Source organism: Aethalodelphis obliquidens, unplaced genomic scaffold, assembly GCF_003676395.1.
Source record: "Aethalodelphis obliquidens isolate GAN/ISIS:26980383/991018 unplaced genomic scaffold, ASM367639v1 scaffold8, whole genome shotgun sequence".
In the NCBI taxonomy this organism is placed as follows: domain Eukaryota; kingdom Metazoa; phylum Chordata; class Mammalia; order Artiodactyla; family Delphinidae; genus Aethalodelphis; species Aethalodelphis obliquidens.
The window spans coordinates 4,107,321-4,118,962 of NW_020837952.1; the positions used below are offsets into that span (position 1 = coordinate 4,107,321).

Consider the following 11,642-nt stretch of genomic DNA (forward strand, 5'->3'; position numbering starts at 1 on the left):
CCTCAAATCCAACTTCTGTCTTTCCAGTCGCAGCGAAAGCCTGACTTCTCTTGCTCTCTTTGGAATTCCATTATACTCCGATGGATTATCAATGGCAAATCCCCCACTCTCAACCCCATGGTATCCCTGGGCTACTGACCAATCAGGAGTTTTCAGAATCAGGCAAAAAAGCAAGATGAATGAGCATGTCATTGATTTATGGCTGAGGACTTCCAATAAGGCCAAATAAGACACACACATTTCTCAGTTACTACAGAGAACAGACTTTTTGGACTGTCCAAGCTTTTCTTTTCATTCAGTAGTGTGGTTGCCCAAGGATTGGTGACATTTTCCCTTTGCCTAAGAGGAGAGATTCTCATTGGGCCATCCCTGGGGCAGTTGGGTTTGAGGATGGATGTTTGATTTGGGGTTCTTTTCCAGGATAAAGGAAGTGACGATGGTCAAAGGTGTCCAGTCCTCCCTGCCCCTTGGACTGACCTCCATGGTAGAATAATAGTTGATAACATTTATTGAGCACTTGCTATGTGCCAGGTGTTGAGTTAAGCATTGTCCATGTATTTTTAAATTTAATCCTTCTATTAGTCCTTTCAGATAGGCACCATTAGTGGGAATCTTACATAGGTGGTTTAGGAATGTGGGTAGGTATATTCCATCACACCTGCTGATACATCCACAGCAGCAGCAACAATAACACGTATCTCTGTCTCCGCGTCCAACCTGCCACTACAACTACAGCAGCAGCACCGATACCGACCACTAATATGATTACATACTTAGAGTGTGTCAGGCTCTGTTCTAAGTGCTTGACACCGATGAATTCTTTTAATCCTCATAAGAACTTTATGAGGTGGGTACTATGATCCCCATTTTACATATCATGAAATGAGATACAGAGAGGTTAAGTAATTGCCTGAGGTTACACAGCTAGAAAGTGGCAGAGCAGGACTTTGAAACTAGGCAGTTTGGAATCTGGGTCTGTGTTCTTAACTGATAAACCATGTACTTAAACGTTTTAGTTTCAATTACATTAAGAAATAACTTTGCATAATGACTAAGTACACCCATACATACATATCACACGCTATTGAAACAAAAGATCCTGAAACGTTATTTTACTACAGAAGTTACACTGTAACATTTTCTACTATATTCTACTCTACTTGATTTTGTCCTAATCTGTCTCATTAAAATTCTGGTCGTTCCTATTGGTGGGTCACAGTGTGAACTCTGAAAAAAGAAATGCAGTCCCAGAGCCTGCTGCTTCTTAATGATTACGGTAAACACATCTGCTCTGTGCTCTGGGTCTACTGAGCATGTGCACATTTCTGTAATACTCCATGGCAGCACTAGGAAGAAGAGGCTTAATCCATTTCCCAGAGGAGTGAACTACTTTGCCCCTAGATCACACAGAGCTATTCATGGCAGAGCCTTGGTTCCTACCCAGCCTTTTACCGTTCAAGGCCCAACCTATCCACACTGGATGGATGGCACAGACCAAAATGGATGTGTTCTGACATCTTCCAAGGCTACCGACAAACTGGAAGCTTAGATCTCTCACTGTGGTGGGGGAGGGGATGGTGTAAACCACACGCGTCCTCCCACCCCACCATCTGCAGGAGATCCGAGTTCTCCACACTCACATCTCAGACACCTCGGTCATCGTCACGATGGACAACAGCCTAGACCTGAACATGGACAGCATTGTGGCCGAGATCAAGGTGAACTATGACGACATTGCCGGCCGCAGTCGGGCCGAGGCTGAGAGCTGGTACCGCAGCAACGTGAGTGTCTCAGGGCACCTGCCTCCTAGACATGGTGGGAGGGATGGGTGGTATATATTAACAAGGCTTCTTTTGTCTGGGGACTCTGATTCCTAGAGGTGGTGAAAGAAGTGCAGACCCCTCTCAGGTTATAGTAGCAGGACGTGGCTGCCACGTATGGTTGCACAGGCTGAGTACTGTACAATTTGCCAATCATCTGTGGTGTCCTGAGTGGGTGGGATGTCCCATCCTGAGTTTCATGAGCCTCTCTGCTTCCCTCCAGTGTGAGGAGATGAAGGCCACGGTGCTCCGGCATGGGGAGACCCTGCGCCGCACCAAGGAGGAGATCAACGAGCTGAACCGCGTGATCCAGAGGCTGACGGCCGAGGTCGAGAATGCCAAGTGCCAGGTAGAGGTCGTTTGAGGCCCACCCAGGGTCCCACAGGCAGTGTGTGCACCCAACTGGATCTCACCATTCATTCTCCAGCCCATCTGCATGACCTGAGTCCCAGGTTGTGGTCACTTAAGGAAACCCAGGTGATGAAGAGGAGAGACCTGTTCCTGGGGTGATCCCAGCTGGCCAGGAGAGACTGGATGCGTCCAGGAAGTGGACACAGAGACCCAGGGACCATAACCCATCTTGTTCTCTTCTGGGCCTTTAGAACTCCAAGTTGGAGGCCACTGTGACCCAGGCGGAGCAGCAGGGCGAGGCGGCCCTTAATGATGCCCGCTGCAAGCTGGCCGGGCTGGAGGAGGCCCTGCAGAAGGCCAAGCGGGACATGGCCTGCCTGCTCAAGGAGTACCAGGAGGTGATGAACTCCAAACTGGGCCTGGACATCGAGATCGCCACCTACAGGCGCCTGCTGGAGGGCGAGGAGCACAGGTGGGTACAGTAGCCAAATTTCTCTCTCAGCCCTGCCTGGGTTCTCAGTGTGCTGTCCCTCACATTCCTACTTGACTCCTGTTTCCAAAACTCCCCATCCTGCAACTGGAAAGGTAATTTGAGTTATTCATTAGGTATGTTTCTTGCCCCATTTGAGTCTCTCATGCCCACTTAGGTGCTGATCTGAGATTGGTGCCTTTTGCAAATCTGTTTCTCAGAGCCTGGAGTCAAGGCCATAGTCATTGCTTTTCCTGAGAAGCCCTGTCTGGGCTGGGCCACCTTCCCTCTATAGTGCCTCTTCCGTCCCAGGCCCTCGTTGCAGATGCCCCTCAGGGTTCCAGCTCTCTTTTCAAGCCTGGTCCTGGCCCCAGCCCTGGGAGTTCAGATTTCTCCCCAAATGACAGCTTCAATAGGGGGTTTTATGAACACACACTTATATATTTTAACCACAGTGAGCACCTCTAAGTGGTCGTCCATTGCAGCAAGCGGGACTAAGGATAGACAGACAGCAGGGACTGGTCTCCTGAAGCAGCTGCCCTGGTCGGGGCATGTTTGCTTGTTGCTTGTTCTGAGGGCGTGGGGAGACCCACTGGTCTTCAGCCTTCTGTGTTCAGCTGGAGGGGGGCGGCTGAACAGCTCCTATGAGGACAAGAGTCCCGGGGTGTTGCCCTTTGGTTCTTTCCCCAGGTTAGTCAGGTGCTCTTACCCTGAGCCTTCCTCTTCTCACGTCCAGCCAGGCCCTTGGTCCTGGGCAGAGTAGAGTGAGGATGCAGAGGGAGCGTCCTGTGTATTGGGGAAATGAGGACACAGGTTTGGTAGCTGGAATCAAAGCGATCACATGTGAGACTCGCAACAAACTCAAGTAATTGCCTTGGAGATTTCAGAGGCACTGGGGCTCTCTGGGCCTGGGTAGGTTCATTGGGGCAGAATTCTAGGAGGGAGAATTTTTCAAGACTGAGTTTGAATGCTGGAGAGACACTGGAAACAGTAGCACTGGAAACAGAGAGGTCCACCCCTTTGCCACAAAGCGCTCTTGGAATGAACTCCGAAGCTTTGGTGTGGGTTCCCTAGGAAACCTGGGCATGGGACGGTAGATGGTGGGCTGCGGATTCTCCACATTTCTGAAGCTGATATCGACAACCCTTTGCCACGGTCCCTCAGAGGGACTCCGTGTGTTTTCCTTAAGGAGAGAGCATTGTGTGGGAAGGCTGGGTGGAGTTAGGTGGCAGGAGTGATATCCCTGCCTCCGGCACTGGTTATTTCCTCTCTCTGGGCCTCAGTTTCTCCACCTGTTAAGTGAGGGAATTGGTGTAGCTAGTCTCTGAGCCTGCTCTCAATGGGTTCTAACATCCCATTCATTCATGCAAGTTATTTATCGAGCCAGGCATCGTTTGGGGCACTGTCTGCAATGGGGAAAAGAATAGACAAAAAATTCTGTCTTCCCGAGACTCACATTTTAGTGACGCCAATCAGACCAGATTCAGGAATTTTAATTTGCTGCACCTCAGTTGCATTTACAAGTCCATAAGAACCGAAACAAAGAGGAGCAGCTACCATTTTTGAAGTGCTTACTCTGTGGCAGGCATTATGCACTTGTAGGCGTATTCTGAGTTCATTCTCACAACAGATCAGGGAGTAGATTTTCCCCAGGAGGAGTCAGGCTGAGGGAGGGCATTTCTGAGTTTGCTCAGCTAATAAGGGGTGGAGAGCCAGCACACCAGGTGATCTGTTTCCAGAACCCGTACAGTGACCCGGCTACCGCTAAATCGCCCCTTCCCCTGGGCAAGTGCTCAGAAGGAAGGTGGGGGACCTCACCTTTCACCTTGGCTGTGTGTGGTCCAGCGGCTTTTCAGGGCACTGACCTTTCTCTTTTCCTTTCCCCGCAGGCTGTGCGAGGGCGTCGGGGCTGGGAATGTCTGTAAGTAGCCGCCCCGCCCCCTTCTCCAGCTGGGTGGTCACAGTGCCTTCGGGGAGGGGGCATTTTCGCTGCCCCAAGCCGCCTGGCTGTGGCAGTGCCTGACCCGCGTCTCTGCCTGTTCTCCCCCCATCCAGGCGTCAGCAGCTGCCACGGTGGCGTCGTCTGTGGCGATCTCTGCGCCTCCGGCACTGCCCCTGCTGTCACCACCAGCGTCTGCAGCGCGCCCTGCAGCGACAACGTGGTGGTGGGCACCGCCGACGCCTACGGCCCCTGCTCTGGGCTGGGCTGCAGCATCGTGGGCTCTAAGAGGTGCTAGGGTCGCCCTCCGCCCAGCCAGGACCTCTTGCAAGCGGAACGCCCCTTCCGTGGCCCCACGCGCCGCCTGCTGCTGGCCTCCCGAGAACAGGCTCCAGATGTGTACCTTTTGCCTCTCCTGCTCCCTAGCTGCTCCCTCTGTGTGCCATCCCCCGGCACCTGAGCCCCAGTGAGGCTGGGGCGCACCTTGGCTTCTTTCTGTAGTCTTTCCTAGTAGTCGTTTTGTTGTTCTGAGGATTCATCCTTTCTTCCGCCTTCTGTTTTTTGCTGGATTCATTGGTCTTGCCTGATCCCTTCATCTAAGCTTGGAGGAACAGGACAGGCCCCAGAATCTCCCCATCTGCGCATCCTGGGGAAACTGCCAGTGTGCTTGTACCTATGGAATGGAGATAAAGCACTGATGGTGGTTTTCCTGTAACTCTGTGAGGGATGCGACCCATTGGAGGGGAGACCATCACCTTCCAGGGACGCCTGCGGAGGCTTCTATAAAAGCCGGTGGGTCAACTGCCTGCAAGTTTGTTTGCCTTTATTTCACTCTTTGTTTCCAATAAACTAATTGTAACTAATCCAACCTGGTGCCTCAGAGTCTTGCAAACGCCAGGGCCCTCCTGTGATAGGTGCTCCCTGCCAGAGATTTCTTCAGGACCTCTCATGCACTTAGTTATTTTTCAGTAGGTGAAAATGACTGCAGTAGAAGCTGCCCACCTGGCCTTGAGCAACCTGAGGCTTGGAAGAACAAGAGAAGACCCAGGGAGGCAGGGAATCCCTCCCTGCCTTGTGTGGTTATGGGTTTCTATAGACCAAGGTTTCTCAACTTCAACACTATTGACATTTTGGGCTGGAGACTTCTTTGTTGGGGGGTGAACGTCCTGTGCATTGTAGGGTGTTTAGCAGTAGCAATGGCCTCTACCCGCTAGAAGCCAGTAGTACTCCTCACCTCCAATTGTGACAACCAAAGGTGTCCCTAGACATGGCCAGATGTGCCCTAGGGCTTCTCAAGCAGGGTGATCGTCCCCTCCACCCTGCTGGGGACATTCCTGGAGGGGGAAAGTACATGAGGAAATGGAAGGCATGTGGGACGACAGTGTGAGGGAGACGAAGAGCTTTGGGTCAGGAGAACCAGGCTTCTAGTTCAGAGTCCCGATTCTGCCATTTCTTAAGTGGGTGACTTTGGGCAAATTGCTTCCACCTTCTGAGCTTCAGTTTCTTTGGCTATAGAATGAGGGATGTTGGACATTATTCCTAAGGTCCCTTCTGGCCGCCTAAGTGAGATTATGTATTTAAAAGAGTTTGGTTAATACAAACCTATGTTTGAATGTTGGTTCAGCCACTTACTAGTTCTGTAATTGTGGGCAAGTCATTGATCCTCACTGAGCTTTAGCTTCTCCATCTGTAAAATGGAATAATGATACCTCCTGGGTTGTAGGGAGGTTTCAGATATCTATTGCACATAACGAATCACTCCAAAATTTAGAGGCTTGAAACAATAACGCTTTATTATTTCTCATGATTTGATGGGCTTACTGGGCAGCTCTTCTACTCTATGTGATGTTGTTTGGGATGCTAGGATGTCTGGAAGGTCCAAAATGACCTCATTCCATGGAGCTGGACTTCGTACCAGCCACCAGCTATGAGTTCAGCTGGAGCTATTGGCCAGGACGTGTCAGTCAGGGCCTAATCAGGAGACGATAATTTGAACAGATGAAGTTTAATATAAATAATCATTAACTATAACAGGGGATTGAGTAATGAGAGCCTGGCTAGTAAGAAGCAAAAAATCTAAAGCATACAGGAGCTGCTGAACTTCCCTGGTGGCGCAGTGGTTAAGAAGCCGCCTGCCATTGCAGGGGACACAGGTTCGAGCCCTGGTCTGGCAAGATCCCACATGCCGCGGAGCAACTAAGCCCGTGAGCCACAACTACTGAAGCCCGCGTGCCTAGAGCCCGTGCTCCACAACAACAGAAGCCACGGCAATGAGAAGCCTGCGCACTGCAACGAAGAGTAGCCCCCACTCGCCACAACTAGAGAAAGCCCGCATGCAGCAACAAAGGCCCAATGCAGCCAAAAATAAATAAATAAAATAAATAAATTTATTAAGAAAAAATAAAGCATACAGGAGCTGCAGATATAAGGAGCAGCCCCTACCCCTAGGCCTGAGAGAGTGCACCCAAGGAAGTGGACCCCCTGTGGCCAAGATCTGGACCTCAGATCCAGGGAAAGCTAGGGAAACCTGTTCAAGAAGACATGTCTCCACCTCAAAACCACCTGAGAAGGATATTGGAAGCTGCTGGCCACAGGATACTGCTGACTACTGTGCACTGCGGCAGTGAAGCCACTGCACGGCAGGAGCAGTTCTGGAGAAACTGTGGGTGCAGCCAGAATGTGCCAGGAGGAACCTGGAACAAGGAAGGAAAGCCCCTTCCTCCTGCAATATCTCTCCAGCGTCCTCTACTGACAAAGCTTAATATTGTGCCAGCGAACAAAGGAAAATATTGAAAGGGCCCCTCTAAACGTTCACAGAGCCGGCAATGACGGGTGAGTCCGGAGCTGAGAGAAAATACATTGACAGTTGGCATCCAGAGACTTGGTTGTCCTCCATATGAGCCTTTCTCATGTAGCTGCTTGGGCTTCCTCACAGCCTGGTGGCTGGGTTCCAAGAAGAAGGAAGGTGGGAAGCAGAAGCAGCCAGTCCTCCTTAGGCCTGAGCTCAGACGTTCACTTCCACCATATTCTATTGGGCAGGGCAGTCACAGGGCCGGCTCAGATTCAAGGGGAGAGGAAACAGGCTCCTCCTCGTGATGTGCAGAGAGGGAAGGAATTGATGGGGCCACGTGTGGAGACTAGATCCCACAGTGCACTCTCTGGTCACAACAATTCATGTCCCTCCCACAAACAACATATGCTCACCCTTCCAGAGATCCCCCCAGATTTCTCCCCATTATTATACCAGCTTGAATTTGAGGATCTTGCTATTTGGATTCAATCCAGTTACACGTGAGGCTCGTGGGATAGGGTTCTTTTGTTGCAGCTCCCCCATGATGGTCTACCTCAGTCTGAAGTCCTGTGAGTTAAATGGAAATTATCTATGTCCACCACACCTATCACGCAATGGTGAGATGGGATAGGATAGCCATAGTCTGCACTCTCATTTATTTTTTTAATTTTTACTTTTATTTTGGCTGCGCCACATGGCTTGTGGGATCTTAGTTCCCTGACCAGGGATTGAATCCGGACCCACGACAGTGAAAGTGCTGAGTCCTAACCACTGGATAGCCAGGGAATTCCCGCACTCCCGTTTAGAAAGAGGAAAAGCTCGAGGCACTTGGAAGTCCCTGATTCATAACAACTCTAAGTATAGTCAGGCACCCACTGCAAACTCCTCCTGTTGTAGTGGCAGAGGGAGTATATCTGATTCACACATGCCACTTATGTGGGGATCCAGAATTAAAACTCAGACTTCTGGTGGGAGGACATGTGCCCTGATGGCCTGGACAGAGACAGTTGATTGGGGACCTCTGTCTCCGGCATATTCTTGAATTGACAGTCCTCAAGAAGTCCCACCAGGGAAGTCTGTTCAGAGTCCCCTCAGATGCAAAGGGTGTCCCCCTGGATGTGATAAGATGGAGAGAGGGGTTTCTGGTGGACAACATTCTTTCACTTGTTTTATAGGAAAAACTCTTACTTCTCTCACCTTATGTTATTTGGGATTTATAAAAAGGGATAGCACAGGGAGATCAGCTCGGTGCTTTGTGACCGCCTGGAGGGGTGGGATAGGGAGGGTGGGAGGGAGGGAGACGCAGAGGGAAGAGATATGGGAACATATGTATATGTATAACTGATTCACTTTGTTATAAAGCAGAAACTAACACACCATTGTAAAGCAATTATACTCCAATAAAGATGTAAAAAAAAAAAGGCCTGATTTGGTAGAAGATATTTTGTCACAAGAATACATATTTGATCTGAAGATATAGAAAAACCTTTGAGTAGTTCTCCCTGGCAATGCCAGGGATGACTTCAGAAGGTGTCCCCAAGGGGCACATTGGTCCCCTGGGACTCTGGGATCTTTCTCCAGATCTTTCTTCATGTGGTGTCCACCTAGTCTCTGCCTCCTGGGCTTAGAGGGTCCTGCAGGGACTGCATCTTGGGCATAGCATGGTCTGGATTCCACCAAGTTTGAGCTGGGGAGAAAATCAGGTTCGAAAGGCCGCTAGATCTGCTCTGCGGAGGGAAAGGTGTTGTACCAGGATGGAGCTGGGGAAGGGGGGGTGGTAGAAATGGGGGAGGGTCTACCTCTCCTTTCTGATGGTGGCGGTGGAGGGTGTGTATATGCATATTTGTGCCGCTAGTGTTTCCTCCATATTTAATGCAAAAGCTCACCTTCTGAATGCTCCCTTGACCCGCTCCCTTCTCTGGCTACTTGCCTGTCACCACCGCTCTTCAGTAGCACCAAGGGTATAAGAGCAGGGTAGCCAGACAAGAGGTGATTCCCAGATGGTCATTTCCAATGTCCCTGTCCATTCCAAAGGGGGTTACACTTTGTGATTTCCTTGATCACGTGATTACCCTGCATTTCTCACCATGCTTGGTTCCGGTGGGTAACGGCTCCAGTCTGTACTTCCCGAGATCCCGAGGACTGAAGCAGGGAACAGTTGGCAACAGCAGGGCTGGGAGAAGGAGAAGCCTGGGTGTGGGTGTTTGTGAGATGGTCCAAAGCAGAGGGGACTTGAGACTTGCTGGAAGAGCACTTGTGGCCTCCGAAAGGAGCGGAGAAGACCCCAAAGCCCGAGCTTACCTGAGTTTTTGAAAGCACTATAATCCACACTTCTTCATCCTTTGCAGATCCTGTGTATTTTGGGGAGGGGCATTGAATGTTTGCATAGGAGTAGAATGTGGATAGAAGGTCTGATTTTCTCTCGATGGGGGTCTCAGCTTGGTTTGTGGAGTTTCAAAAAAAAGAGCCCAGGAAAGAGCCCTGGAGCCACCAACGTGGGCCTCATCGTCGTCTGGGCCCCTCGCTCTCCTGGCTTGTTCTTGACTGAGAGATTCAGACCACTTGTCTTCTCCTTAAAATTTTTGTTTTTTCTAATGAAACTTTAATCCTCAGTTACTCTCGGAGCGTGCTCTTGGCTTTCTGCAGGGAATAGCTCTTTTCTAAGGAGAGAGCTGTGGGAGACCCAGAATCCTTTGCAAAGAGAAGAGCTTGCTCTGCATTTTTGCTGTTGGCTGCAAGGAGGGTGGTGGGGAGAGGTTTCATCTTCATAAGTCGATGGCACCTTGGGCTGCCGTGCACGCAAAACATGGAAACTTATTAAAAAGCTTATCGATATCTCCCAGCTCCTGGTTGTTTGACTTTTCCATGCACGGTGTCATATTTTCGGATATCAGATTTGGCATTTTAGTTATGCTTGCCCCTGACCCAAGGTAACATCAAGGTGTTTTCCCCAAGCACAGACTCACTGCACAGGCCCCCAGGCTGGCGCCCAGAGCATGGAGGCCACTTCCTGCCCAGCGTCTCTCTGAGACATGGCAGAGCTGATGCTCAAATTCTGATCTCCTGACGTTTCAGCCCTGGAGACTTAACCTTTCCTGTGGATGAATGATGTGCCTTAAACTGAACGTTGGCCTATTGTGAGCGTGACCATGCCCTTGAAGCCCAGAGAGATGGTAGAAAGAAGGAGAGGGGGCCAGAAACTTGGAGGAGGCCTGTCTGGCGTCAGCTGGCAAACCTCAGACAGCAGCAGCTGAGCACTCGGGAGAGGCCTCCAGTGGAGTCATAGCTCTTTGGGTCTGAGATGAGGATTCATCAGAATGCACAGGCCCTTAACATCGCCTCCCAGGGACAGGCTGGGGGATGGGGCAGCAGAGGAGGCCGGCAGGGGGACATCTGCCTGGAATAGCGATGGCCAGTCTGTTCTCCTAATGGAGAAATGGAGGCGAGCCCAAGAAGGCTGATGTCTACACCTCCTGCCCTACCAGCTTCCTGAGTTCATCCAACCTTCTCAGGCCTGACACGTTCTGGAGCCCCATCCTGGGACTTGGTTGGGGGTCAAAGCCAGGAGGAGACACTTCCTACTCTCCAGGAACTTCCAGCTTGATCCAGTGTCCAGATACACCCAGTGACATCCCTGGCCACGAGCCACAAAGAAAGAACCAGAGATCCTCAGGGTCTGAGACACTGTGCGGCAGGAGGCGGGGGATGTGTGTGTGTGGAGGGAGGGAGGGGAGGGAAGGGGGGCAGAGGGAGTGCTGAGCAAAGGCAAATGGGAGGAGGGGTGTGGGGTAGCCTATGTGTCCACGTGGGATAGAACTGGGAGGCCTCAGGCGGCGGACTTGTCTCCATTGGGTGGAGCCTGCATCTGGGAAGGTGAGCATCTGGGTGGAGGGGTTGCACAGGGCTGACGAGCAGCTGGGGAAAGAGGAGATGGAGGAGCCTGTGTCTGACATAAGGAGCACATGCATATGCTGGGAAGTGGTGTGAATCAGGCAGTGGGGGATGAGAGCTATGAGTCTGGGATTCTGGCTGCTGGGGAGGGGGTTTGTGGGGTGGGGAGAAAGAGGTCATGTGGGGATCTGGAGCTGTGGTCCAGGCCTGAGGGGTCTGAGCTGGAATCAGGTTATGGAAGTGGACAGGAAGAGGCAGAATCACTGGAGGGCTGGGAAACACTGCATGGGGTTGGAAAGGACTGGCCAGCTGGAGATGGGGCCAGAGGGCTCCGAGTGTCGGCCTTGTTGCAGGTATAGAGACAGTGTTGTTCACAAGATC

The 11,642-nt window shown here is 51.1% G+C and overlaps 1 protein-coding gene across 1 annotated transcript; it reads left to right on the forward strand.

Annotated features, from left to right (window-relative positions):
- Positions 1–1,439: 1,439 nt before the first annotated feature.
- LOC113620482 (keratin, type II cuticular Hb6-like) lies at positions 1,440–4,877 on the forward strand. The gene is made up of 5 exons (XM_027106377.1): positions 1,440–1,781; positions 2,044–2,169; positions 2,423–2,643; positions 4,530–4,561; positions 4,696–4,877. The coding sequence occupies exons 1-5, from the start codon at positions 1,668–1,670 to the stop codon at positions 4,875–4,877; spliced, it is 675 nt and encodes a 224-aa protein (XP_026962178.1). The 5' UTR covers positions 1,440–1,667.
- The last annotated feature ends 6,765 nt before the right edge of the window (positions 4,878–11,642 follow it).